This window comes from Denticeps clupeoides, chromosome 4 (assembly GCF_900700375.1).
Source record: "Denticeps clupeoides chromosome 4, fDenClu1.1, whole genome shotgun sequence".
Lineage (NCBI taxonomy): Eukaryota > Metazoa > Chordata > Actinopteri > Clupeiformes > Denticipitidae > Denticeps > Denticeps clupeoides.
This window is the reverse complement of record NC_041710.1, coordinates 32,956,913-32,984,285: the sequence shown is the minus strand read 5'-3', so window position 1 is coordinate 32,984,285 and position 27,373 is coordinate 32,956,913. Positions and strand designations below refer to the sequence as shown.

General features: G+C 43.0%; 3 protein-coding genes across 7 annotated transcripts; 2 read left to right on the top strand and 1 right to left on the bottom strand.

Annotated features, from left to right (window-relative positions):
• Window positions 1-13: 13 nt before the first annotated feature.
• LOC114788152 (uncharacterized) lies at window positions 14-10,613 on the top strand. 4 transcript variants are annotated; one of them, XM_028976410.1, is made up of 8 exons: window positions 811-903; window positions 2,285-2,369; window positions 4,335-7,135; window positions 7,298-7,499; window positions 7,705-7,803; window positions 9,313-9,592; window positions 10,038-10,154; window positions 10,243-10,613. In XM_028976410.1, exons 3-8 carry the CDS (start codon window positions 4,758-4,760, stop codon window positions 10,401-10,403), a joined length of 3,237 nt encoding a protein of 1,078 aa, XP_028832243.1. In that variant the 5' UTR covers window positions 811-903; window positions 2,285-2,369; window positions 4,335-4,757; the 3' UTR covers window positions 10,404-10,613. The 4 variants fall into 4 exon arrangements, with proteins under 4 accessions (XP_028832244.1, XP_028832242.1, XP_028832243.1 ...); XM_028976411.1 differs by lacking the exons at window positions 811-903; window positions 2,285-2,369 and adding an exon at window positions 14-151; XM_028976409.1 differs by lacking the exon at window positions 2,285-2,369 and having other exon boundaries at window positions 800-903.
• A 3,896-nt stretch (window positions 10,614-14,509) lies between these two features.
• On the top strand, window positions 14,510-18,673 carry aqp10a (aquaporin 10a). Of its 2 annotated transcripts, XM_028976413.1 has the most exons (7): window positions 14,510-14,680; window positions 15,433-15,559; window positions 16,395-16,532; window positions 16,645-16,763; window positions 16,927-17,144; window positions 17,685-17,843; window positions 18,023-18,673. In XM_028976413.1, the coding sequence occupies exons 1-7, from the start codon at window positions 14,585-14,587 to the stop codon at window positions 18,072-18,074; spliced, it is 909 nt and encodes a 302-aa protein (XP_028832246.1). In that variant the 5' UTR covers window positions 14,510-14,584; the 3' UTR covers window positions 18,075-18,673. The 2 variants fall into 2 exon arrangements, with proteins under 2 accessions (XP_028832246.1, XP_028832245.1); XM_028976412.1 differs by having other exon boundaries at window positions 17,685-18,673.
• A 516-nt stretch (window positions 18,674-19,189) lies between these two features.
• mcm6 (minichromosome maintenance complex component 6) lies at window positions 19,190-26,923 on the bottom strand. The gene is made up of 17 exons (XM_028976407.1): window positions 26,755-26,923; window positions 25,213-25,359; window positions 24,830-24,940; window positions 24,507-24,756; window positions 24,251-24,416; window positions 24,004-24,149; window positions 23,709-23,859; window positions 23,483-23,624; window positions 23,048-23,189; window positions 21,863-21,970; window positions 21,627-21,782; window positions 21,424-21,552; window positions 21,154-21,315; window positions 20,650-20,788; window positions 20,185-20,340; window positions 19,960-20,099; window positions 19,190-19,655 (listed from the first exon to the last, which is right to left on the bottom strand). Exons 1-17 carry the CDS (start codon window positions 26,850-26,852, stop codon window positions 19,533-19,535), a joined length of 2,466 nt encoding a protein of 821 aa, XP_028832240.1. The 5' UTR covers window positions 26,853-26,923; the 3' UTR covers window positions 19,190-19,532.
• Window positions 26,924-27,373: the final 450 nt, after the last annotated feature.

The window sequence follows — 27,373 nt, the reverse complement described above, 5'->3', positions numbered from 1 at the left end:
GACCAAGGTGGCGCACACCACATCAACTACTGTTTCATCGTCAATTCATCCGTTTGTGCGGCGACATTCGTTCCCAAAACACTAATAATAACAGCCAGCAGTGGATGAAGTGTGACATTTTATCATAGATAAAAGGACGTGGAAGTTCGAGGTAAGTAAGCTTCCACGGTACGAATTCCTGGTACGAATTAATGTTATTTTATGGCTGAACGTCACATAATGAAAACTAGAAATTTACCCAAGTGGACCTCACATGTTTCCTTAATTCACGCCAGTGGTGGGACACTTCACAAACAATTTCAAAAGCATGTGGTTCCACGCAGACTCCACAGCATGTGATCACTTCTGAAATGGCACATACATGGTGAATATCTGACCTCGTGTCTCTTTATGGCTGTGCGTGTTTTTTTAGGCTTCGTGCTTTGGTGATATTTTATTAATGTAAGAACAATGGTCAGATCTGTCTCACACTACCGTTCCCCTTTTGTGATTTTCGGTTTGAAAGCCACAAAAGCAGTTTCCGCCGCAGCAGATGGCATGATGCAACCACTTTCATACGTGCAGGTGACTGCATAGCGGAGGGAAGAATTATGTTCTACTTAAAGCAGTAGACAAGGCAACGTGAGCGAAAAGATGAAACCTTTACGGTGTTCCCGTCCGGCAGTCTGACACCCCAGCAGAAAAAACCCGAATACACCCCTCCCTCGTGCCTTCTCTCTGCAAGTGTCACCCTGTTTTTTTTCTGCGCTCACCCAGGATGTGGTAACAGGTCTCGGGAAATACACCCCAGTGTACAGCAGCACATATACTCGCTGGTATTACTTATAACTCACAATGCAGCAGGTTCTGGCAAAAGCTCCTTCAAGCAGATGTTAATTGATTGATTGATTGATTGATTGATGGGTGAGTATTGGTGTGCGCTTTGCTGTTCAGGCAGATTATGGCATCTCCTACAGCTATTTTTACATTACCAACAAAATATTACTCACCATACCACTTTTTAAAAATTTTCATTTAGTTATACGCACATTTATATTTCAAGGGCCTGTAGTGTTATTCACTCTCTACATTGTATTGTCATTGCAGACCTGGAGAGTGGTAGGTCTGACCGTAGAGCGCGGTAAGCTGCACGGTTAACTGCACCATGGTGGATCATTCTGCTATAATCGAACAGATCCTGCTCAGTTTGCGCTTTAATGTTATAGATTTTTGCTCTACATAAAAAGGTTTTAATGCATTTATTTCGAAGCCCAATGGAATTTGTTTTACGTTAAGCCATTACAATGCTGTAATGTCTTGTGACGTCTCGTGGAATCTTGAACATTCATTTGCCTACAATGGTATTTCTCACTTGGGAGTCCTTTTTTGGCCTAACCCAAAAGAGACCCTTTCTTGCCGGGAATTAGTTCTGGGACTGCATCATTTGTTGCTGTAAAGACCACTAGTATTTTTACATGACTGAGGACTACTGTAATGTGGTATAGACCAGGGTGTGTCCCAGGATGATTACGAATAAGTGAGTGAGTGTTATATGGTCACTCCTTGTTTTAATTAAAGAACATTTTGCTGCATACAGATATTCAGTTTCTTCAGACGAAATCAGGCATAATTTATCATACAGGAATCATTGATGAAATACTGAGAAATTCGACCCAGTGGAATCAAATACCCCCTGTCATGGCTGCCCACTGCTCACAGTGTCTTACAATGACTATCATTTCACTTTTACCTATAACAGGCTTCGCATGGAGTGGAGTATAAAGTGCAGTTTCCTTGTCAATTTCTAATCTATCTATAATAATTTTATGGTTAACCATGTAAAAGGTAGCAGTGGGATCTAATATCTCAATTAATGTCAGTTTCCTGAATCCACAGTATGTATCATCTTAATAAGAGCACGTACTGGCGGTTAAGTATCAGGACAGCAGGGAATTGTTTCATGTGTCGCACCAACTCCTTTATAAAATACATGAAAGCTGATAACTTGTTGGCTGAAGGGAGCGTCACAGGGCACTGTGTCACTGTCCTCGTCTTTCATGTGACGAAATACACAGTTGACCCCTATTTTTTTCAATATTGTGTACTCTGTCCAGCACTGCCATGGTTTACTGGTTTAGATTCTGAAATCCTGCCCATAGTTTATCGTGGTTTTGAAATGGACTGCGAGTGGCTTTCAGGTTGGACCAACTGTAGTGCTCTGTGGTACTGATGGCATAAGACCTGGGATCAGCGCATGCATATGAAAAGCGGAGGTATTTTGTGAAATCTACTTTGGTCCCCGCAGGTTCAGCATGGTGTTGAAAGTAGGAACAGAGTCCCGCCTGAGCAAGCGAGCGCGGAAGGAAGAGAGGAAGGAACAATACGAGGTGGTAGGTGGGGCCAGAGGTGACAAACCGGTGGAGCGAGTTTAGCATTACTGTACGCAATCAGGAAAGGAGATGGAGAGATGGGGGGGCGGGCCGGAGAGGGAACGAAAGGAAGTAGATGGTGAGGACATCCTCATCCAGCAGGTGTCTGATGTGAAGCGAGACCCTCTCCTTTATTCTGTCTGAAGAGGCAGGCTCCTGTTGGTGTGAGTGTTCTGTATTCTCCGTTTATTATCTTGTACTGTTGACTTGGACGTGATTCTCCACATCTGCAGCGTTATCACAGTAGTTTTTTCTCTTTATCTCATTTCATTCTATAATTTGCAGGAAAAATCTTGATGAAGTGATCTGGTGAAATTAGTGCCGATGCTGGGCTCCTGTGTGTATATGCTGGAGCCCACTAGGCGCGGTGGAGCAGCTCGAGGGTGTTAATGTGATGTTTGTATGTGTAGGTACTGGTTGACAGGGCTGGGGTTAACGCTGTGGCTCAATTATTGGTTGAATGGTACAGATCAGTGTGGCTCCCGCACGTCAACATCCTGAAAAGTTGCACTCCAACTTTTGCCTCCACACGTTTGCTTTCTTTCTGTGGTATGCAAGGCCGAGACACTGGCGTGCATTGTGCCTTTGTGAGGATTGTTGCCTGATGTGTTTTTCCAGTTGAATCAGGTTTTGTCGTATGTGTGCGTGAGTGACGGAGTAGCCATGGCATGATACTCTTGTAAACAGATACATAGATTCAGGGAGTAGCTGTTTCCTGAGCGCATTCCTTGGGTATGTGAGGTGATACTGAATGCACAAGGTGTTTAGCAATACCATCTTTGATCTTACATGTAAAGCAGGAGTGTTCTATTCCCACGAAAGTAAAACTGTCTACCAAGTTCCATCCCTGAACCCAGAGGAAGCACTGGTCATAATTTGTATTTTAATGTAAAAGAACACTTGCATGCTATAGATCCATTTTCCCGTACAGAGTGGTGTAGCTGCTCACACTGCCAGTCTGGACTACCAGCCTATATGTAGACCACAGATAGGGTTAATTAAAATAGGTTTTGTTTGGATATGCTGTGCATTCAGGAAGTCTAATACCAAACTTCGAATCCACCATGATATTAAAATGCATCAAAAACATTTGCACACAGGGGTTCCTGAACCCATTTGGTTTTGTTCATATATGGCCGAAAGCGTTTTCGGGAAGGAAAAGAGAACAAGATTTAACAAAGGAGTGGTCATCTATTTATTGAAAAACAATCTATTATTACATATCTGGGAGTTAGGGTTAGTACCTAAAGTGAGTATTAGGTTGAATGTTCCTAGTTGGTGTTCCAGCAGGCTTGAAACTTGGTGGTTCACTGGTTGATCCTGAACGTCCTAAACAATTTCTGCTCTGGTGAGGGCGACTGTTTTGGGAAATGAAATGACTCTTAAGAGACCTTCAAATTCAAGAATGTTTTAGGTTCTAGAAATCTGCTATAAAAATTATTTCAAGCACTAACTTTCAAGCACCATTTTTACATTTTGGTGATTTTACAGTATTCTGCATTTGGGCTTTTTTTTTTCTCTCAGATTGGGCATTCAGTGTGCGTTTTCACTATACAACACCAGATCAGTGCCTTTTATCAAACTGGAATGTAGCTATGATTTAGGCCTTGTGGAGAGCATTTTCTTCGTTTCCTGACAATCACACTGATTTCAGGCTTCAGTGATAGACCTTGGTTTCATGGCCTAACTGCTTTCGAGCTACTAAGCAAGTTGTTTATTGCGCATGTGACTGTGTTCTTGGGGGGTTCTTTGCATTCTCCAGATCTAGTTGAGTGTGCTGTAAATTTGTTTAATTGAATCCATTTGCAGCCTTAGTGAATGTAGGAAAATGCACTGAATGTAGATCTGTGGCTTGGTCATTTTTCCACATACTTTTCAGAACTGTATTCCAAATAAAATGAACATAATTTGTCTTTTGACCTGCAGGATATTTCAGAGGGGCTGTCAGCATCCTCACACGTAAGAGAAGTGAAGACAGGACTCAGTCCTCACGGCGAGCCCACAGCCTCAGTCAAAGTTTGTGGTCTATTGTGACCTCTTCACTGTGAAATCTTGCATGTCTGGATTTGGACTGAAAAGAGCAATATTTATTTCTTAAGGCTCCTTCTGTTTCCATTGTTGCTATCAACATAACACCGAGGCAGCATTACAACACAGACTTCTGGGAATTATTTGGAGTATATACATATGTTTTATGACCCCTTTTTTTCTACTCAGTAGTCACACTATTGTGTAAGAATTGACAGAATAAATGTACCTATGGAGGCTTTTGAGAAATGGAAGTTGGGATCATTTATCCTGAAGCCCTAGCAGGACAGTGACATACACTGAAAAGGGATATCTTGTAAAATGAGTTTGCCTCTTGGACAAAACAAATGTCAGCAGCTTGATCCACTACAAAGGGCATCCGTCAGGAGTAGAGGACTCCAAGATACCATGTCGTCAAACAGCACTGCGGCGCCAGCTACAAGTCACTTGGCTGGAACAGACCTGGGCTCAGTGGCTACAAGGTTTAATGTGCGTTCTGCAAAAACACTTCCTGCAAACCTTGGCTCAAAGAAAAATCTAGAGGGTCTGCGGAGAATCTTTGAAAATGAGGCAGTAGTCCTCAAAAATGAAGAACCTGGAGGGAGAAAAACTGCGTTGAATGAGTTGTTCTCTTTATATCATGACAGGGCCAGTGAAACTGACTCCAGGCTCAGAGATAATGTGATAAATAAGGTGGCTGATTGTAACGTAGACGTTGCACCAAGAGGAAGGGCCAGGAGCAAAAGCCTGGGCTGGAGATTGGATTTGGGATTGAAAGGAACAGTATCAGACAGTATCCCGGTTAACCAATCAGGGAGTTTTGAGGCACAGAAGAAGGAAGAAAATGCTTCAGAGAACAGGGCATTGGGTAAAGACAGCAGTGAATTTAAAAGTGTTTTATCACGAGTCCAAGCATACAATGCCTTGAGCCTGACTGCAAGAAGAACTGAGAAAAATATTTCCTCTCTAGGTGAAAGTGAGATGGGAGCCATGCCTTTAAAGTTTGTCCAAATAAGTCATACTCTAGAGCAGACAAGTGGAGGTCGATCTCTGAATTCCCAACTTAAACCCATGGAGAACCAGAGCTCCAAGGATGAAGGGACATACAGCAGACTTCAAACACAAGATGACTCTGGTTTGGGCAGAAGTGAACTAAGGCTTTGTTTTACAGACACAAAGGCTGTTGGCTCAGAACTCAAGGAACTGACCAGAAGCCAAAACTTGGTGGAACAAGTTAGGACTCAAAACAGCACACAGGACCTAGTTGGTGCCAAGTGTAACTCTACTCCAACCACTTCTTCAGGATCTGCACAGAACCTTTCTGAAAGCAAGTCAGCCATAAATTCCACATTTGGGCCTGCATCCCTCTCTCCTCTTAGCCACTGGAGGAGTCAGGAGTCAGATGGAGTTTCATCAGTTTTGAATGACACTGAATCTTCAGTAGCCCACTGGTCCAAGGACAGGCCAGCCATGAGAGATACATTATTCCAACCTCCACTGCGTAAAGCTTCAGAAAATACTCAAGGTAAAGAATATGGGGCTCATCGAGATCTCTGCACCATGTCTTTAGGTCGAGCAAAGAGCAAGAACTTTGTGTTGACTAGCAATGCAACATCAAGATGTATCAAGCAGAATGTTAAAGGGAATTTTACAGCGGGTTATGATTGCAAAAGTCAGAAAACTTCTGCAGGCACACATTCTGATAGCCATGGGGATGAGGATGTGTTTGATTCTCAGCCACTTAGAGCCACCAAGCGGCAGGACAAAAAACTTCTTCATTCTCCCTCTTTGGACTCGGTGCAAAGTACAATCCATAAGTTTGAAGCCTTGGCCCAACAACTGAAACCTGTTCAACAGCAGAGGTCCAGACGAGCCTTGTCTGTTCCAGCCAACTCCAACTCGGAGGGAGGGAAAAGGAGTCGAACAGATGTCACCCTTGCTGTAAGAGGTGATTGGGACAATGGAGGCATGCGAAAGACCTCAATAGAAAGAGGTATTTTCATGAGGTCCTCTTCTGTGGATGAGGCAGGACTGAGAAAAAATGCTTGTGAAAGGTCAGACTCCATCACACAACTCCCACAACACAAACCGCAAAATGAGCCTCACACCTTTCGTGTCAGAACTAAAGAGGACATCCATACAGACGAGCCAGATTTTTCCATCAGCAGGGCGAGAACAAAACCGATAAACAAGGAATGGATCAACGGCTCTATGCGCTATTCCAGTCTACCTCAACAACCAAACTCCAGTGACAAGTCCACAACCACAGAAGAAGATGGAGATAAGACGCCAACAAATTCTCCCTTCACACTCCCCTTAGTCTCCCCTCTTCAGGCTCATTTGCAGTCACTTACCCCCATAAGAGCACAAAACCCTCAAGAGGACACTATTCTCCTCCCTAAAAAGATCACTGACCACAACAAATCCACTGTTAATAGTCCCCCATCCTCCCAGCCTGACCTTTCGACACCAGTTCCAGTAACCTGCTCGTCCCCAAATGACTGCCCTCCCCTCAACAGACTGGTCCTGCTCGACAAGACTGTAGACTCTGGTCCTTTAAGCACGTCTGTGGCCAGGTGGAGTTCAGAAGAAGAAGATTCTGAAGATTATGATGATGATGATGAGGACTCTGATTGTGAGTCCACTGTGACCATTACTAGCCAAGTGAGCAAATCCGATCGCAGGAGCTTCTCACTCAGGTAAGGAAATAATGGAAGTTGGTGCTATACTTGCTGGAAGTAATCTGATGGTACAGCACCCAATCAAATGTATCTCTCTCTCTCTCTCTCTCTCTCTCTCCCCAACACTGGCATTGTTCTGGGCTTTCTGCCGTGGTGTCCTTTCCCTTCGTCGTCACTAAGTCTGGCAGACCTGTGTAATGCTGGAGGGCTGGACTACTGTCTTCCAGACGACACTGGCTCCAACCCTGGTGAATATGGTTCCCATCGCTCAGCCTCCATGAGCTCTGACATTTCAGGTCTATCCTGTGTGACTCTGCTGGGTACAGAAGAGCTCGAAAACCTCCTGCAAGATGTCTGTAGCCTTGGGGATGACACTCTGCAAGTAAATATTCCCATGACCCTTAACCTTTCAAAAAAGTCAGTTACCTTGTTGTGATAAAATGTTGCAAAAATCTGTATGTGCCACTGTTGTTCTGTTTATGTAAAACGTATTGTCTTATATTTAATAAAAACTGTTATGCTATCCTAAGCTGCTAAGCAAGTAAAATATGTCTCATAATCAGATTATGCATTTCTTTCTGTTCAAGAACTATGATGAGGTAAAGGTAGTGGTTCTCCACAAAGATGTGGGAAGTGGACTTGGCTTTACCATGGCCGGAGGTGTGGATCAGAACAAGCCAATCACAGTAAGTTTTACTCTGACTTTGTCTGAATGAGAATAAAGGATTCCTGTCTTTTGAATAAATGAAGACATTTACATTTGCTCTGATGGCCTTTATCAGATGCCCTTAGTAGTGACAGGGACAGTCCCTCTGGTGACACTCAGGGTTAAGTGTCTTGCTCAGGGACACAATGGTTGTAAGTGGGGTTTGAACCTGTGACTTGGTGGTCTTCTGGTTCACAGCTCAGCGTCTTACTCGCTAGGCTACTACCAACAAACTGTATTTATACAATGTAATGTGAATTAATGTTGTTATACTTAATTATTGATTTGGATGATTGACATATGACACAATAAAAAGGTTGGTGTAGAATAAGTGGGATAGGCAGAGAGAAGGAGACATTAGAACAAGGAAATGATCCACCAGGTGACAAGAGAGATGGTGAAGGAGAAAGTTCAGATTTGTAGGAGACACTGAGACACTAAGGAGGGAGAAAATAATCTGTATCATTTGGATAAGCAGAGGGACAGATCTGGGAAAGATACAAGATAAAGAAGAGAGGTGATGATCAGTAAGCAGCATTGTGGTTTCATCCTGGGTAAGAGAACTACAGATGCTCTCAGGGTGTTGATGGTATAGAGAAGGTCAGAAGGAGCTGCACTGTGTCTTCGGGGACTTGAATAAAGCATATGACAGGGCGCCTTGAGAGGAGCTGTGGTTTTATATGAGGAAGTCAGGAGTGGCAGGGAAGTATGTGAATGTGGTGCAGGACATGTATAATGACAGCGTATTAGACGTGTTGAAGGTGGAGGTCGCTCTACACCAGGGAAAACAAGTAATGTTTTAAATGTATTTTATATTTATTTGATTTTTTTTTTAATTGTAGATTGAAATGTGAAGATTATTTTGATTTCGTAACATTATAATGCACATTTATATAATAAAATTGCTGTATATGCATATCTGCCCACCACTCTGCCTGGCCACCCCCATCAGAACTGTTAATCAGGTTGATATGTTGTGTAGAGTTAGCACAGCGCGGCAAAGTTAGGGTGACTTGTCTAGGTGATTAAACATTTGTTTCACCATCGATTTATGTTGGAGGTGACCAGGATGGACAGGATTATGAGTCAGGGAACAGTCAGGGTTGGATGTTTTGGAGAGATTGTGTTGGTTTGGACACATACATAGAGACACTGAGTATGTTGGGAGAAGGATGCTGAAGATGGAGCTACCAGGTAGAAGGAGAAGAGGAAGGCCTTGTAGGAGGATTATGGATGTGGTGAGAGAGGACATGAGGGTCGCTGGTGTGGAGAGAAAGATGCAGAGAATCAGGGAAATGGAGATGATTGATCTGCTGTGTCCCTTCTGCTCAGTTCTCCTTGTTTTCTTCACATAAAAAAAACAACATTCAGGTAAAAGTTACACTGCAGCAGTACAATATTATCTATAATATGACGTTTCCTGTTAAGCAAAAATGTCTATATAAATTTCTATATAAATCCATAATCAGACTCTTTCTCTCTTTCTCAGGTACATAAAGTTTTCCCACATGGTGCAGCAGCACAGGAAGGCTCCATCTGTGAAGGAGATCAAGTGTTGTCCATCAATGGCACCGCTCTGCAGGACGCTGGGCACTCGGAGGCCATCCACACGCTGAGGAAAGCCAGAGGTCAAGGCACAGCCGTGGTGGTCCTGAAAAGAGACAAGGCAACTGAGCAACACAGGAAGAGAAACGGCACCAAGGGCCACACGGGCACAGGGACAGGGAATTCCTTTCCCTCACTTTCTCTCACTCAACAAGGGACATCAGGTGACACACCTGAGTGACGTTAATGCCATTTATGATATGATATTGTGGATTATCTTTATTATATTCATGTTTATTATATTAATGTTACCTTATAGACTGAAGAATACTGTACGTCCATTCCAGACACGGAAGACGCTCTGATTTGTTCCATGTTTTTTGACACACATTCTGTATTGGCATGGTGTACAATTTAATCACCATTCTGAAAGAATGCAAAGTAATTAATGTAAAATAAAGATTCAATTATGTAATCAGTCACAATGAATACACATCATGTATGCATACACATACAAATCATGATCATGTCCAAGATGGATAAACTGGAAAAGCGTCTCAACCCATTATCAACTACGTATGATACAACCAATGCCAAAAATGTACATTCCTGGTGTAATCCTCATCTTATTAGCTGGGGTATTTTATGGTGTTTACATGTGTGTTGTAGGGCAGAGGATAAAGCTTGTTCTGCAGAAGCGGACTTTTGATCTGGGCTTCAGCTTAGAGGGGGGTGTGGCCTCCAGCCTGGGGGACAAGCCGCTAACGGTGCAGAAGCTTTTCCAGGGTGAGATGCGGTATTCCAGCAGTGTACTCAAATATTCCAAATTTTACATTACATTAAACTTTTACATAATGAGCGTTTCTTGTTTCAGGTGGTCCTGTTGGACAAGTCCTTCCTGGGGATGAGATATTAGAAGTTCAGGGGAAGAGTCTCACTGGCCTGCGACGCTTGGAAGCTTGGCAGCTGATTAAGAAGCTGCCCCCTGGCCCCGTGGAGGTTATTCTGCATCGGCCACCACTACAACTGCACTGAGATGCACACTAGGCCAGTAGGCCCGGCTGTACCTCTCCGCTCCTACTAGGATGTGGAGGATGTGAAACTGTGAAGCACTTATTTTTCTAACAAAATAAAACTATTCCCTATCCACATTTCTTTAAAGTAAGAAATACTGGCAGAAAAATATCATGATATTGAGATTCAGTGAATTGCTGTATTTGTTGAATTTAAATAAATGTCTTTGTTAAAAAACATTGTGTGTCATGTGTGTCTCTTTAGTCGTCACTCAGCTCTTCTGACATTTATGGGAAGTTTATTCCAGCACCTAGGTACCTTGACAGCGGATTGCAGTTCACCAGGACTTCATATCTTCCTTGTGTTTTGAGATGGTGGGACCAGTCAAGAACTTACATTTACAGTGTATTTATCCTAGTTACAGCCTGCCTGGAGACATTCGGGGTTAAGTGTCCGTCTCAGGAACACAATGGTAGTAATTGGGGTTTGAACCTGTGATGTTGAAAACTGAACTACAGTTCAGCTTTGGTGGGGTTGAGTTTTGATGAGCTGCTGTCCACAAAGAGATATTTGCAGAGATCCGGGAGGAAGAAAAGATAAGTTGAGAATGATCTGTGTAGGAATGCTTTCTGAACCTGTGTGAGGACATGACCTGCCTTAGAGATCAGAACAGAAGAGGTCAAGAGTGGAGAGTCTGCATAGAGCAACTGCAGATCCCTTCCATCTTGCCTGATACAACCAGTTTTTGATGTAAGAAGTAAGCCTTGGGGTGGGTGGGTTTTTTAAAAGCTAGGAATAACCTTGGCTTTTCTGAATGTTGCTGCATGACCTGGTGTTACAGTGGTTTTGATGATAGTGGTAATGAAGGTGTTACATGAGAAGATGACTTGTAGGATATAATCTGATATAAAATTGGAAAACTGTACCAGTGAAGACTTTTGGGTGGGACTATGTGTGTCATCTTTTACAGCAACATGCATCTACAGTGGATATTGGCTTATACAATTGATGTCAACAGGTTAGAATCAGAGTCAGAAAACTTTATAGGTCATATTATAGGTAGAAAAAGTCTCATCACATCCACTCTATCTGCACATATCCACTGTATACAGTGGTGTGAAAAACTATTTGCCCCCTTCCTGATTTCTTATTCTTTTACATGTTTGTCACACTTAAATGTTTCTGCTCATCAAAAACTATTAACTATTAGTCAAAGATAACATAATTGAACACAAATGAAGGTTTACATTATTTAGGGGAAAAAACTCGAAATCTACATGGCCTTTTTGAAAAATTGATTGCCCCCCTTGTAAAAAAATGAGTTCACACCTGAGTTCAATTTCTGTAGTCACCCCCCCAGGCCTGATCACTGCCACACCTGTTTCAAGAAATCACTTAAATAGGAGCTACCTGACACAGAGAAGTAGACCAAAAGCACCTCAAAAGCTAGACATCATGCCAAGATCCAAAGAGAGTCAGGAAAAAAATGAGAACAAAAGTAATTGAGATTATCAGTCTGGTTAAGGTTATAAAGCCATTTCTAAAGCTTTGGGACTCCTGCGAACCACAGTGAGAGCCATTATCCACAAATGGCAAAAACATGGAACAGTGGTGAACATTCCCAGGAGTAGCCGGCCGACCAAAATTACCCCAAGAGCGCAGAGACAACTCACAAAATACCCCAGGACAACATCTAAAGAACTGCAGGCCTCACTTGACTCAATTAAGGTCAGTGTTCACGACTCCACCTTAAGAAAGAGACTGGGCAAAAAAGGCCCGCATGGCAGATTTCCAAGGCGCAAACCACTTTTAAGCAAAAATAACATTTAAGACTCGTCTCAATTTAACTAAAAAAAAAAAAAACATCTCAATGATTGCCAAGACTTTTGGGAAAATACCTTGTGAACCAAGACAAAAGTTAGTTACATCTGGTGTAAAAGTAACAGCATTTTAGAAAAAGAACATCATACCAACAGTAAAATATGGTGGCGGTAGTGTGATGGTCTTGGGTTGTTTTGCTGCTTCAGGACCTGAAAGGCTTGCTGTGGTTTAGATGGAACCATGAATTCTGTTAGTCAACTCAAGCTGAAGAGATCTTGGGTGCTGCAGCAGGACAATGACCCAAAACACGCCAGCAAATCCACCTCTGAATGGCTGAAGGAAAAACAAAATGAAGACTTTGGAGTGGCCTAGTCAAAGTCCTGACCTGAATCCTATTGAGATGTTGTGGCATGACCTTAAAAAGGCGGTTCATGCTAGAAAACCCTCAAATAAAGCTGAAGTACAACACTCATCTTTGCAGAATTGGGCCAAAATTCCTCCAGAGAGCTGTAAAAGACTTGTTGCAAGTGCTTGATTGCAGTTATTGCTGCTAAGGGTGGCCCAACCAGTAATTAGGTTCAGGGGGCAATCACACAGGGCCATGTAGGTTTGGATTTTAATTTTGTTTTATTTATTTATTTATTTATTTGTTTATTTATTTTCTCCCTAAATAAAAACCATTTAAAAACTGCATTTTGTGTTATCTTTGACTAATAGTTAAAGGTGTTTGATCAGAAACATTTTGATGACAAACATGCAAAAGAATAAGAAATCAGGAAGGGGGAAAAGTTTTTCACACCACTATATATAAATTGAGTGGTTTAAGATCACTGCCCTATTTATGAATGCAGATTCAAACTATTTCTGTTGTAGCGGAGTGAAGTTAGCTGTCTCTTAGTCTAGAATTACGGATTACTATACAACATAACACAAAATAAAAAGCTGTTTACCTGATAGGCTGCATTGGTCAAATATTGCACACAAAAGTATAATTTCAAGCCCTGTTTATTTTTGAACACTGGTTGATAACTGCAATAAGGTTAGATGAAAGCTAGACAACCAAGAAAAATAATTACACAAGACAGCCAGATACCTCTAGACAACATTAGAGAATAACAGAATCAAAAATAAACTGCAAACAAACTTCAGATCTCTCAGTGGGGGCAGGGAGTCCATGCAAATCTAGACATCCTAAGAATTCAATACTTTCTTCCATAATGATCATTCTACTTTTTCAATAAATCCACTGGTCCAGTGCACAGACACCAGCTGTTCAATCGGTTTCTGGGAACAAGATGTTCATTTGAATTCTGTCACACGTGATGAAAGTGGTGAAATTAAATTAAACAGGACTCAGATTAGGACTCATTTATTTAATCCTGCCAAAATCAGTTCATGTCTCACAAAGGAAAAGTTTAACCTGCCTAAACGCATCTGGACTCTTGAACAGCAGGGAAGAATATTAACTCTGCGGTTGTGTTTCAGAATGTACATGATTAAACACTTGGGGGTGGGGTGAGCAGTAATTTTCCCAAAGTCATGAAATTAGTTATTAGGTTCATTATACTGAACGGGTGAAAACTATGGGGAACAGTGAGTTTAATAATTTAACAGAACTGTTGTTGAACGCATCAAATTTGTCATGTCAGTTCTGATTACCGGTGTATAGTGTGTAAAGGCCTTATCGTTGCCTTAGGTGGCTTCTCTGTCTTGTGATAAGCATTCATAGTGTTAAACACGAGGTGGTAGTAGCCTACTGGGTAACACACTCGCCTATGAACCAGAAGACCCAGGTTCGAATCCCACTTACTACCATTGTGTCCCTGAACAAGACACTTAACCCTGAGTGTCTCCAGGGGGGGACTGTCCCTGTAACTACTGATTGTAAGTCGCTCTGGATAAGGGCGTCTGATAAATGCTGTAAATGTAAATAATCCTATAGTGGTCACATCAGAGAGATATGATAAGACATCATTATAAATTATATAATGTCTCTCTCTTGCTCACATACACAAATCAGCTTCTGATGTCATTCAGCTTTTCTGAACATGAAACATGAAGAAAAATCTAATTTATTAGTCAGAATGTTGAATTGCTCTGTGTCATGAAAAGGACAGTTACATACAAAGTAAAAAATTGAAGGTAATGGAAGGTAAATCTAAATTGAATTCACTTATTGTTAGTTGGTTTATGAATGGAGGCTTATGATTCTGCTGTGTTGAGATGATCTTCAGAGGTTTTACAACAGCAGATCATTCAGGTGCTTTATTGTAGATCAAAGTCTAAGTCTGAATTAGCTACACGGCTGCCAGATCAGAAACATACGACCTGTCAGTCGGTCGATGCAGTGCGGTGCTCACACTCAACAGGCATAGACGTAGATGGAGTTGGGAGAGAAGACGAGGAGGAGGCTGAAGGTGAAGAATGAGCTGCTTCGGCAGTGCATGGGAGAGGTGTTGGGCACTTTTGTCCTGCTGGTAAGTGTCTGTCTGTGTGTCTGTCTGCTGAAAGCCAAGATCTGCCATGTGTTAAAAATACATCATGTATCTTATATGAGCAGGTTAACAGTCATGGACCAAATACTAATGTTTAGTCATATTCATGCAACTAACTGTTTCTGGCAACCAATGATCGGTCCTGCTGATGACGGTGACATTTTAAACATTAGACATTAGTCACATCCACTATTTCACCACAATTTCATTGCTTGATCTAAAGCTCTGATAATCTGTCTGCATGGGATAGATCCAAGGACCATGTGAGCGGTATGGACAAATTATTATATATAACTAAGCAAAGAGAAGAAGTAATGAGAAAAAAAAGAGTAGACATCAGATAATAAATACACTGATACCACTGCTTGCTAAGAAAAGATTTATGGCACTGTCCTTGACTTCCTGGACTGTCCGAAAAGTTTGTGAGTCTGCATTAATGTTAGTTCAATTTGTATCAGTTAATAATGAGTTGTAATTAACTTGGGGTCATGTAATGATGTGGTTATCTAGAGATAAGGCTCAAACACATACACAGAAACTCTGATATGTAACTCCTGTTGTTGTTCCTATGAGACACACTGTACTGTGGGTAGATTGGGGTTCAGTTTAAAGTGATATTCACAGCATCATGTTTTATCAACAAGAAAACTGGAAAAAATTGCATATCAGTGAACTGCAATCAGATGTTTTATTTGCTTATTATGTTTGACCACCACCTTTAACCTCCACCTCAGATGTTTGGATGTGCAGCAGGTGCACAGGTGAAGACCAGTCGTGAGACCAAGGGTCAATTCCTGTCCGGAAACCTGGCCTTTTCTGTGGGCGTCATGTCTGCCATGTACCTCTGTAAGGGAGTGTCAGGTAAACAACATGCACCCAGCAGCCTGCTGGAAATACTTTTCACATTACCATCAATTAGCAGGTGGTAGTCTAGCCTAGTGGGTAACACACTCGCCTATGAACCAGAAGACCCGGGTTCGAATCCCACTTACTACCATTGTGTCCCTGAGCAAGACACTTAACCCTAAATTTCTCCAGGGGGACTGTCCCTGTAACTACTGATTGTAAGTCGCTCTGGATAGGGCGTCTGATAAATGCTGTAAATGTAAATTAGCAGAAAGAGTTTTTTTTTCATTGTAAACTTACACTTTAAAAGATCAACATAAACTTTAAACCTACGTTGAAAAAAAGAGATCATGAGCTTCATTAACTATTTCAATTTAGTTAAATTGTCTGAACTTAATCTGTTCATTTAATTCATTTTGAGACAAATATTACATCATTCTCATTCATAAAATGTATAACCAAATACATCCAAGCCTCAATGGGTTTGAAAGCCTCAACTTCACTCCTCCAAAAACAACTCTTTTCACTGTGGCCACTGTGGTCTTTGCCTTGTCTCACCAGAATACTTTCCTCCCTTTTTATGCTGCTTAGATGTAGACCATCATGTTTTTAGGCCTTGGCCATGTCAAGACATTGTAGAACATTCAGCACTATTTATTTATTTGATTTCAGTAAATTCACAAAAAGAATTATTTATTTAGATCTATTTTGTACTATTCCCATAAAAACCAGTCAAGAAAAACCTGAAATCCAAATATTACAGTGATGTTCATGTCAAGAAGAGTGTTTGTAAGGTCTGAATAACTTGAGCCACTGTTGCATCTTCTCGCTCTGTCCTTCATTCTGTCAGGAGCTCACCTGAATCCAGCAGTTTCTCTGAGTCTCTGTGTTGTGGGGCAGCTCCCTTGGAAGAAGCTGATCCCGTACTCCCTGTGTCAGGTGTTGGGAGCCTACCTGGGCTCTGCTGTTGTCTTCTTTGTTTACTATGGTACATTTTGACTACATTTTTCCATTAAAAAAAGAATATTTTCACATTGAATTATTACCAATCATTATTGAGTCTATGAGTATTTTGTTCCATCTCTCATCCCATACTTCAGATGCTATAATGGAGTACAGCGGTGGAGTATTGACAGTAACTGGCCAGAATGAGACAGCATCCATCTTTGCCACCTACCCCTCAGACTATGTCTCCCTTAAAACCAGCTTTCTGGACCAGGTAGACCGAATCAGAGCTCAGATTCGATTCGTTTTTATCTCATTACATTTAGATTCAGTTTTCTTTTGGCTTCAGTGCTTGACTACTGAATTAATACGATGGCGGACAGTTTAATTTTCTAACTCGATGCAATGAGGGTTCCCTAACCCTAACCCCTCTATAGGTTGTTGGTACAGCACTGCTCATGTTGTGCATCCTTCCTGTGACTGATGAGAAGAACACCCCCGCCCCCGATTCTCTCACACCACCCATCGTGGCAGCCGTTGTCTTGGGTATCTCCATCTCACTGTCAGCGAACTGTGGAGCAGCCATAAACCCGGCCCGTGACCTTGGCCCACGCCTCCTGACCCTATCTGCTGGCTGGGGCACTGAGGTTTTCAGGTTTGGAATTTGAGTCCACATTTCAAATAGTGTTCTGTGAAAAAAAAAATCATTTTTGAAATGAACAGGACAGTTTTTCAGCAATGAACTTAGTGTCATTTATATAAAATATCACTGTTCGTGATCTCTCAATCATATAATATAATCTTGCTATTTAAGCCAGAACCAAACTCATGTAAACTGTGGTATAACAGACACTGCATGCAGTTAAAAAGGGACAAAATATTTTACATTTGTAGCATTTATCAGACACCCATATCCAGAGTGACTTTCAATCAGTAGTTACAGGGACAGTCCCCCTGGAGACACTGGGGGTCTTGTTCAGGGACACAATGGTAGCAAGTGGGGTTTGAACCTGGGTCTTTGCAGTCTTCTGGTTCATAGGCGAGTGTGTTTCCCATCTACTACTACTAATTATTTATCAAAATTAATAATCGTTATCATGCTTTTACACACTTCAGGATCCTCCTAATTCTTTATTATAAATGATCATGTATGAGGAATCAATTTTTCCGACTGTAACTGTCATTTTTGTTACAGCTGTTTTGACTACTGGTTCTGGGTACCTTTGGTTGCTCCCATGCTTGGGGGGGTACTGGGATCCCTCCTGTACATTTTTGTCATCCAGTGGCATCTGCCTGACCATGAAGTTGATGAAACCAAGGATCAGTCTGGAACTGCGGAGCTGAAGCACCGGAAATATCCTTTTGAAGAGAAAAAGGAAATAATTGGACATAAAGAAGTTCGGCTCTAGCCAAACTCTCCTATTGTACTGTTTCACCTTTAAGAAGGTGAAAAAAATATGATGTCCTCCATTTCAATACTGTGACTGTATTTTGATTATAAGATATAATATATTTGGCTTGACATTTTCTCAGGTCATATAGCCCAGCCCAACTTCCCAACTATCTTCCCAATACCTGCTTTTGACTGGTAGAACTGATCTTGCAGCCCTGGTGTGTGATGTGACAGTGGTGGCGTTTACCGTGGTGCATACTCTTGATATCCGGGGTCCTGCAACTTTCGGGTGGTACAATGTCCTCCTCTGCTTGACTGAGTAGTTCAGTTGTCATTGTGTTTTGACTGGTTTGTTCAACTTTAACTGAGGTCACACCCAAACTCTTACAAATCAAAAGGTGTCCTCTCTCACACGTGTCCTGCTGGTAGAATCTCTTACTGGAATCTGACTATCAACTCACCATCACCTCTTGAAGAGACAGGGCGGGGTGGATGCTATCTTCAGTCAAAACTTAGCGCTCCTGCGTAAACTCTTTAGTATTTTTAACTCAACATTTCGGAACCGTGAACAACTACCATATAAATGCAGTAGCCATCTTGTGAGAAACACTGGCATCGTGACAATTCTTAAAGTGTTCGAATTCCATATGATCTCAAACATGATGTGGCATTCAGTAAAGAAGCAGCTAATTATTCATATCAAAACTGTGCATTTTTATTCATTTTGCATATATTCTGTTGCAGTGTATAGTAAATGTAGTATATATTTTTCTTTGACACTTTGTGTGTAATGTGCCATTAAAATAAAGGTCCTTTGCCTTATTACATTTTGCTGTTTTTTTTACCATGTGGTGAAGGAGGCATTTGTAATACATGCAAACATGGGAAAATGATGGACCAGGGTCAGGACTGTTTAGGGTGCTAAGCACAATATTCTGTCTGATCTTCAGAAGTTTTTCTACTTTGACTCTGCATTACTTTGATGTCAGTACTTTAAATACCATTTTTTTTCAGTACTTCAACTAACCACTATGTGCATTCCTGCTGTAAACCACTTTAAGTTAAAGTTAGTTTGCTCATTTAGATTTCTCCGCCTAATATCTGTACATGTATCACAATACAGAGATCAGAATGCTGCATGTGGAGGATTATGATCAGAAGAACTGATAAAGTCAGGTGATTATACCACATTATGGCGACACAGATGAAGACAAGTTTATGCATTCTGCAGATGTTCTCTGAGGGTTTACCCTGTGGCTTCCACACCCTTCTAGCACCAGAACAAAACATGAAGGTCAATTTCAAACTCAAAGTAAAACTGGAAATATTTATTAATCACCAGTCACAGACATCAGAAAAGGCCTGAATACAGCATTAAAAACTAATGTCAATACACTTCACAAAACTCAGTGAATGTTTTGAAGATATTAAAGTAACATATTTACAAATATGGTGGCCTAAAATATTTTTAGAAACGCTAAAAAGAACAACTGTAGCACTGTACAGAAATAAAACCAGATTATGGAGATTATACCTCAAACTAAATTACATATGAAACTACTTCATTGCATGTGAAGCAGGTAGTCTGAGGAAATGAATGATCTGCAAAAACGTGGGTTAAAGGAGCTGAGCTGCTCTATACACTGCAATCTAGTCTTCAATTGTGTAATTGGGGTTCACAACCAAAACCACATCGTCGTCCGGCTTCTCCGTCCCAGCAGAGTCAGCAGAAGCCTTCAGGCCGGACTGGGACAGCTGAATGAGAATGTAGTCCTGAGACAGGGAGGATGCACAAGTTAGGAGAAGGACTGAGGACATGTCCTTTTGCATTTCGATGGGACTGGCTCAACACATGATACTACAATTGTCTTTAACAAATATAATGACCCTTTAACAAATTGAATTACAGTACAGCAATAATCTGGCAGAGTGTCCAGGCTGTAGCCTCAGGTCAAAGGTCTGCAAGGATTGTGACCTTGTGGTACAACCTCGGCTCACACCGAGCCACTAAAGATTAATATCAGTACAAGGAGTGGAGACGGGTCACAAGAAACCATGGTACTTAGTGAGCACTCACATAGTGGACCAGCCTGTGGATGACCTTCTCGATCAGGCTCTTCTTATTGAGGAGTTCCGCCTCAGAATCAATCTCTGACTCGATCTCCTTCAGGTACCAGTTCATCACTGCACTCTTCTTCAGCGCTTCCTCGTCCTCATCTGGAGCAGAAGGCACCAACACACAGAATAAGAGCGTGCACCCATGCAGACCTCAGCTCAACTCAGCCGTGTTCTGTTCACGCACCTTCCTCAGCGCGGCGCAGATGCAGCACCACAAGATTTGAAATGCGACGGTACTCGGAGAAGGAGAGGCGGAGGGAGCTTTTAGATGCGCCGTTGCTGTCTCCATTCTCCATGTGTCCGTTCACATGTCCATTTATACCTCCGTTGGGTACGTCTCCTGTACAGAATAGCGTGAAGTCTGAAAAAAGGCTCAAAAACTGGACCATGCGTGCGGTCAGTAGCCAACCACAGGCGCAGAACCGATCGGGGGAGTGGTACTGATTTGGCACTGACACACGCGCTGCACTTAGTGAGCCGGAAGTGCGCAGTGACCGGCAGATTACTGACCGATTGAAGGCTTGTTTTATTTTATTTACTCGGTCTGCAGTTGTTTTATGATTACTAGTCATTTTAATGCCTTGTGTTTCAAGTAGGCGTGGTTTCACGCAGGTGATGCGAGGAGTGGATATTTCTGTGGTATGCTCACCATTATTCATATGGCTGTCCTCTTCCTCCATTGCCGCCTCCTCCTCCTCTTCCTGGTCCAGGTTGATGTCTGGGGTCTCCACTCTGATGATTGACTTGTTCAGGAGCCTGAATGCCTCCTTCACATGCTTTGGCTGAACCTGTTACACACAAGAGAATTACTCATTTTTGCCACAATTATCACAATAGCAGAAATAAATCACTGTGCCGCAACCATTGGTGACTAAACCTGACTGATCAGCTTAGCACGCCGTGGCCGAACGTTTTTTTAAGGTCCTGCTGCACACAATGTGAAGTGACAATGTCGCCTCCACCGTAAACATGAGAGTGCAGTCTGGGTCGCTAGGGAAGGTAAAGGTAAGCAGAATGACCGAAATCGCTCTCGTATGTAGACACAGCTACCGGTGAATCTATGCACCAGCCAGGTTCATGTGTGCTCTAGCTTGTTTGCAGTGGCGTAGATGTGTGCTTGTAAATTAATCTCGAAATTTTGGTTTCCATCTACCTCATCGCAGCAGTGCATCCTGGACATAGCTTCAGAGAGGCGGATCATGCTCTCCAGCTGTCGGACTGTGATCCTCCAAGCAGACTTGGCGACCCCTGAAACATCCCTCTGCCGCAGACGTTTGTACTGCTCCACAATAAAGTCCTCAGACTCCTTTGAAATCTGTCTCAAAAAAAAAAAAAGAATTCAGGTTGGCACACTCTTTCATTTACACCCATAAATTCATGACTATGTTCCATTTAGTAAATAATTCTAAGCAGGAAAAAAAACCTTTGGTTTAAACTGCCGGGCAAACAGCAGATATCTGCGGATCTCATCAAGGGTGTACAGCCTGTCAATTGACTCTTCAATCCTTGAGTGCAGGTCCACTATACGTCGAGCAATGGCGTAATCTGTGACCTGTACAGGAAGAATGTTGTTTTGGTTACACCTTTTTATTTTTGAGGAGAGCCCCTGACTTCAAAGACACGCACCTCATTGCAGTCGTCCACAAGGATGAAGAAGAGGTCAAAACGAGACATGATTGGAGCAGTGAGGTTGATGTTCTGCTTGAGGGACTTGGTGCGGTCGTACCGTCCACTCACAGGATTTGCTGCTGCCAGGATGGACGTACGGGCATTCAGGGTGGCCTGCACAAAGCTGGCGCTGTCAGTAAACACCACTGTCAAATCTGTTCTTATGGAAAGTGTTACACGACCTTTGACCTCACCCTAACTCCAGCTTTGGTGATGGAGATGGTCTGTTGCTCCATGGCCTCGTGAATGGCCACCTGGTCCCTCATCTCCATCTTATCAAACTCATCAATGCAGCACACACCCTACAGACAAGAGAACACTCTCATCAATCATCAGATTAATTAAAATGGTAACCACGTAAACTTTGTTCTGTATGAATGGGAAAACGGTGCGACATTTCTCTTGTTCGTCACTGGAATATTTTGATCAAGCCTGCATGATCTATCCGTACGGCTGCTCTAGAGCATCATCCCACCTTTGTACAGTTACAGTTGTGGCCAAAAATTGAGAATGACACAAATGATGATTTTTTCCACAAAGTTCGCTGCTTCACTGTTTTTAGATCTTTTTGTCAGTTGTTTCTGTTGTGTATTGAAGTATAATTAAAAGGATTTTATACGTTTCAAAGGCTTTTATTGATAATTAAATCAAGTTTATGTAAAGAGATCAATATTTGCAGTGTTGACCCTTTTTTAAAGACCTCTGCAGTTTGACCTGGCATGCTGTCAATCAACTTCTGGGCCAAATCCTGACTGATGGCGACCCATTCCTTCATAAATCAGGGCTTGCAGATTTTCAGAATTTGTGGGGGTTTTTTTTGTCCACCCGCCTCTTGAGGATTGACCAGAAGTTCACAATTGGATTAAGTTCTGGGGAGTTTCCCGGCCATGGACCCAAAATTACAATGTTTTGTTCCCGAGGCATTTAGTTCTCACTTTGGCCTTATGGCACGGTGCTCCATCATGCAGGACAAGGCATTGTTCTTCAATAAACTGTTCTTGGATAGTATCCTTGCCTGTGAAGCCCTTTTTATGCAACGCAATGATAACTGTACGTGTTTCCTTGCAGGTAACCATGGGTAACAGAGGAAAAACAATGATTTCAAGCATCACCCTCCCTTTAAAGCATCCAGTCTGCTATTCTAACTCAATCAGCATGACAGAATGATCTCCAGCTTTGTGCTCCTCAGCACTCTCACTTTTGTTTATGAGAGAACCACTCAAATGATCTCAGCAGGTCCTTTTGTGGCAGGGCCGAAATGTTGTGCACAAGCAGCAAACTTTGCAAAAAACAGTATTTGGCCACAACTGTAGACTGTAGAAAAAAAATCGATCAGAATTATGTATGAGAAAATGATGGCGCAGGACCCCGGAACTCACATTGTCAGCCAGCATGAGAGCTCCAGCTTCGATCACAAACTCATGGGACTCCTCGTCTCGCACCACGGCGGCTGTGAGGCCAGCGGCACTGGAAGCTTTTCCACTGGTATACACCGCCCTGGGGCTGAACTCCTCAACATGCCTGATACAGGATGAAATAAGTGAAAGTGATTCTCTGTCACATGTAACACAGCACAGCACACGGTGACACAACAAAGTGTGTCCTCTGTATTTAACCAGTGAGCAGTGGGTAGCCATGACAGGCCCCTGGGGAGCAGTGTCTGGGGATAGTACCTTGATCAAGGGGACCTCAGTGGTACCTTGATGGTTCAGGATTCGAACCCACAACCTTCCGATCACTGATGACTCTTCACACTGACCCCAAACAACAACACAGCAGCACAGTAAAGACGTAAATAAAAAAAGGTTGCTTACTTGAGGAACTGGCTCTTGGCTGTGCTGGGATCACCCACGATGCAAACGTTAATGTCCCCTCTCAGAGATGTCCCTTCCATCGTGGTTTTAGGGACTCCCCCGAAGAGCATGAGCAGGATCCCTCGCTTCACCTCATCATTACCTAAACAACAGAGGCACACAAAGTAAGGCAACAGGCCCATATGACTAGTTCAGACTCCATAACCTGGATGGTCAGGTGACCCACCATGGATGGTGGGGAACAGGCTGGTACAGAGGTTGTGGTACAGGTTCTTGTCCTGGCTCATCTCAAACACCTTCTCCCACTCCTTCACAGACATTTGGTTCTTGATGCTCTCTGCTGTCTGCTCTTCATCCCGGATCTCCTTCCCACCAAACTGCAAAGTCACATGGAGAACATGATGATCTATCAGAGTCTGATTGAGCAGATGTGTGATACAGCATCTCTCTACAGAGCTTTAGTTTCTCATGCTTCTCATGCACAATAAATCTCGAGATCAGACCTGGCCCCGCCCACTCACCCGTGGGTTGGTGGGTGTCACATGACAGGCCAGAAAGGCCAGTTTGTAGGACAGCTCTCTAACACCAAGAGCTTTGAGTCCACGGACACCTTCGTTCTCATGGCCCTGTGTCCCGGCTGTGCGGCTGCTGGTCTCTGTGTGCACACCTGCCACACACACCGGAGATGTGGAAAACACACGGTAAACCATTTTAAGGGGCATGGGCCATGCTGATGATGCCGTCTGAAAGTAGGATGCTTGCTGGTACCTGGTGTGGACAGCTGAGAAACATCAGGCACGACGATGAGCGAGCCGATGAAGTCACACTTGTCACCAGCCTGTGCCGACTCCACGGCCTCCGCCCTCAGAACGACCTCCATGCTGCGCGGAATTGAACCTCGTGGCAACTCCGCTTGAGTCTCCTGGATTCGCACCTGCAGCCACAACAGTGACAGCAGCATTGTGGTTAATAACCTTCAAATAAAAAAATGCCGCAGTCACGATCGTAAATGCAGCGTCAGCACCTTCTGGAAGTCGATGAACTTGGACTTGTTGGTGTCGAGCAGGAAGCGCCGGCGGTTGTTACAGACCGGGTTCCTGCAGATGCCCGGCTGTGTATATTTAAACTGCTGCTCCACGTCCTTCACCACCGACTGGCAGTCCAGACACAGGAACGTCCCGCTCACCAGCTCGGGGTGGACCGGATGGGTGCGGACCACCTGGCCACTGATGCGGACCAGCGCTCCAATCCGCAAGGTGGTCAGCTCCCGGATCCTGGACAACGGATTGGGATCTCAGCCACGCTGTAAAAGGCAGGACTCTGAACCGACGGGGTAACGGGACTTACTTGTGTCGGGCTGGCACATCCTGAATGGCCACATAAAATTCCTTTGAGGCTGGAACGTTCCCATGGTCACGGGCAAAGTTGCGCACACCACGACAAAGATATGGATAAACTCTGAGGGAAAACAGTCAAAAGTATTCTTCATTTCCTGCTTGACGACCTCCCAGGGAAACTGTCATGGCTGCCCACTGCTCACTCAGGGTGATTGGTTAAATGCAGAGGACACATGTGCTGGAGTGTATCACAATGACAATCAAACTTCACAATTATATCAATTTCAGTCGAAATGCAGATTGTAGCTATATAATGAAAAGAGGGGGGATTAATGACATTTTGTAATTCCTGTAAAGTTGGTAATGTGTCACTTACACCCCTGGGGTTCTCACCTATAAAACTCTTCCTGTATGGTGGTGGCCAGTTCTTGATTGAACGCTTCCAGATCCGAAAAGCTGACCAGCAGTGTGTTCCTCTCTGGCCGGATCAGCTCCTCTGCATCACGCAAGTACTTCACCTCTCCATCGCTGTTCTGGAACCTGGAACAGGGAAAAGCCAGCCAGAGCTAACGTTATTGTCTTTATACTTCCAGTGGAATTCCGCCATAACAGAATTTCTGGTGAGTTACATAAACACATAAAAATGTCTACCATAATAATCCCTCATTCACTCGGACCTGGTTTGCAGATGCCCTTATTCAACCGGTGTGTCGACAGGGACAGTCCCCTAGAGCAGCTCAGGGACACAATCGTCTTCTGGTCCACAGGCGAGTGTGTCACCCACGATGCTACTTCCACCCCCATCAGTGTAATAACTTTGTATTGGCCACATGCAATCCAGCATTTTACAGCATTTAAAGGATCCTCTGTTTACTCCTTACATTTACAGATTTATTATTAGATGCCCTTATCCAGAGCGACTTACAATCAGGGACAATCCCCCTCTGGAGCAACTTAGGGCTAAGTGTCTTGCTCAGGGACACAATGGAAGTAAGTGGGATTTGAACCAGCCCGTCTGGCAGCCCGTCTCATCTTCAATCAGCCAAAATACACCCATGTTACACCTCTTCTTACCTCCCTCCACTGGCTCCCGGTAGCTGCTCGCATTGAGTTCAAATCCTTGATGCTTGCCTACAGGGCTGTAAATGGAACTGCACCCTCCTACATCAATACAATACTACCTACATACACTCCTACACGCTCTCTCAGATCAGCAAACGAAAGGAGACTAAAAATTCCTTCTTCACGGGGTCTCCGATTCCAATCATGTCTGTTCTCCGTTGTTGTCCCTGGCTGGTGGAACAACCTGCCCTCCTCCACACGACTAGCCGAGACTATCACCACTTTTAAGAAGCAGTTGAAAACCCTCTTGTTCCAAAAATATTACAGACAAATCTAACACTTACACACGCACATGCGTACACATTGCACAAACAAATACAAAATGTATAAATACATTATAATTTTTCTTAGTCTAGCACCCAACAATCTCCGAGCATGCTCTTCACTGACAAGTCTAAGCCTTATCAGGGCTCTTAGTTTGTAAACTCGATATTCTATAGAAATCGAACGAGAATTGCTGGTGTCTTCCTATTGTAAGTCGCTTTGGATAAAAGCGTCTGCTAAATAAAGTAAAGTAAGTAAAGTAAAGTGAACCTGGGACTTCTGGTTCATAGGCGAGTGTGTTACCCACTAGGCTACTACCACCACAATCCCTTCACACGATAATGCCCTTTTCCTCTAGTAAACATGAAAAATGTCGTGGCTGCCTGCATGTTACTCGTGTATTACTATGTAACTGCAGGGCAGAGCGGTGAGACGAGGCAGAAGAGGACCCTGCTGTACCCCCACACACGTTATTACCAAGCCGAGAACAGCATTACAGCGCACACAGACGACACTCACAAAATATTAACAGAGACAATGTTCACTTACTCCTCCAGGAAAGCCTGAAATAATTTTTGGCATTTCTCGGCCAGCTCATCTTTAATGGTTTGTCCTGGATTATCCAAAGTTGTGTCCGCGATATCCATATTGCGCCTGAGTTTTTTTTTTTTAAGAAAATACACGCGTATCCAAAGTGTGCCGCGTACTCACACGAGAAGGAAACGTTTTCGCGCGAAAAAACAGTTGCCACGTGACCATTTTCGCGCCATAGCCCTCCAATCATATATCGGTCTTTCGAGGCGAACACGTGATTGGCTGAAAGCGACCATCTTTGTTCAGGATATCTAGAGGTGGAGCAAATCTGAAGAAATAACAAATTTCTAACTTCTTTTACAGACATTTAGATGTATTAATAAATAGATATTCAATCGTTCTACTTCTTACGTTTGTTACAGTGAATGAATCATACTGCTTTATAATAATGCTTTTGGCTAAGCAGAAAGTAAAAGCTCCATGTTTGTACATAAGAAGAATGGTTCGCATATTGGGGATGTAACGATTAAAATCTAAGATATAACAGTTTATTTCCTTCCGTTGACATTATGGCTTGGGTATAGTATTAAAATACTATACTGGGTGGTAGTAGCCTAGTGGGTAACACACTCGC

Bases quoted from the DNA above. Each gene is read 5' to 3' on its own strand.
- mcm6 (XM_028976407.1), bottom strand. From the start codon at position 26,852: ATGGATATCGCGGACACAACTTTGGATAATCCAGGACAAACCATTAAA. The intron at 24,417-24,506 runs GTGCTGACGCTG...TTGTGGCTGCAG, and splicing joins AGTTCATCGACTTCCAGAAG to GTGCGAATCCAGGAGACTCA. The intron at 24,150-24,250 runs GTACCAGCAAGC...TGTGTGTGGCAG, and splicing joins TTCTCAGCTGTCCACACCAG to GTGTGCACACAGAGACCAGC.
- aqp10a (XM_028976412.1), top strand. From the start codon at position 14,585: ATGGAGTTGGGAGAGAAGACGAGGAGGAGGCTGAAGGTGAAGAATGAG. The intron at 15,560-16,394 runs GTAAACAACATG...TCATTCTGTCAG, and splicing joins CCTCTGTAAGGGAGTGTCAG to GAGCTCACCTGAATCCAGCA. The intron at 16,533-16,644 runs GTACATTTTGAC...CCCATACTTCAG, and splicing joins TGTCTTCTTTGTTTACTATG to ATGCTATAATGGAGTACAGC.
- LOC114788152 (XM_028976411.1), top strand. From the start codon at position 4,758: ATGAGTTTGCCTCTTGGACAAAACAAATGTCAGCAGCTTGATCCACTA. The intron at 7,136-7,297 runs GTAAGGAAATAA...GTCGTCACTAAG, and splicing joins CGCAGGAGCTTCTCACTCAG to TCTGGCAGACCTGTGTAATG. The intron at 7,804-9,312 runs GTAAGTTTTACT...TCTCTTTCTCAG, and splicing joins ATCAGAACAAGCCAATCACA to GTACATAAAGTTTTCCCACA.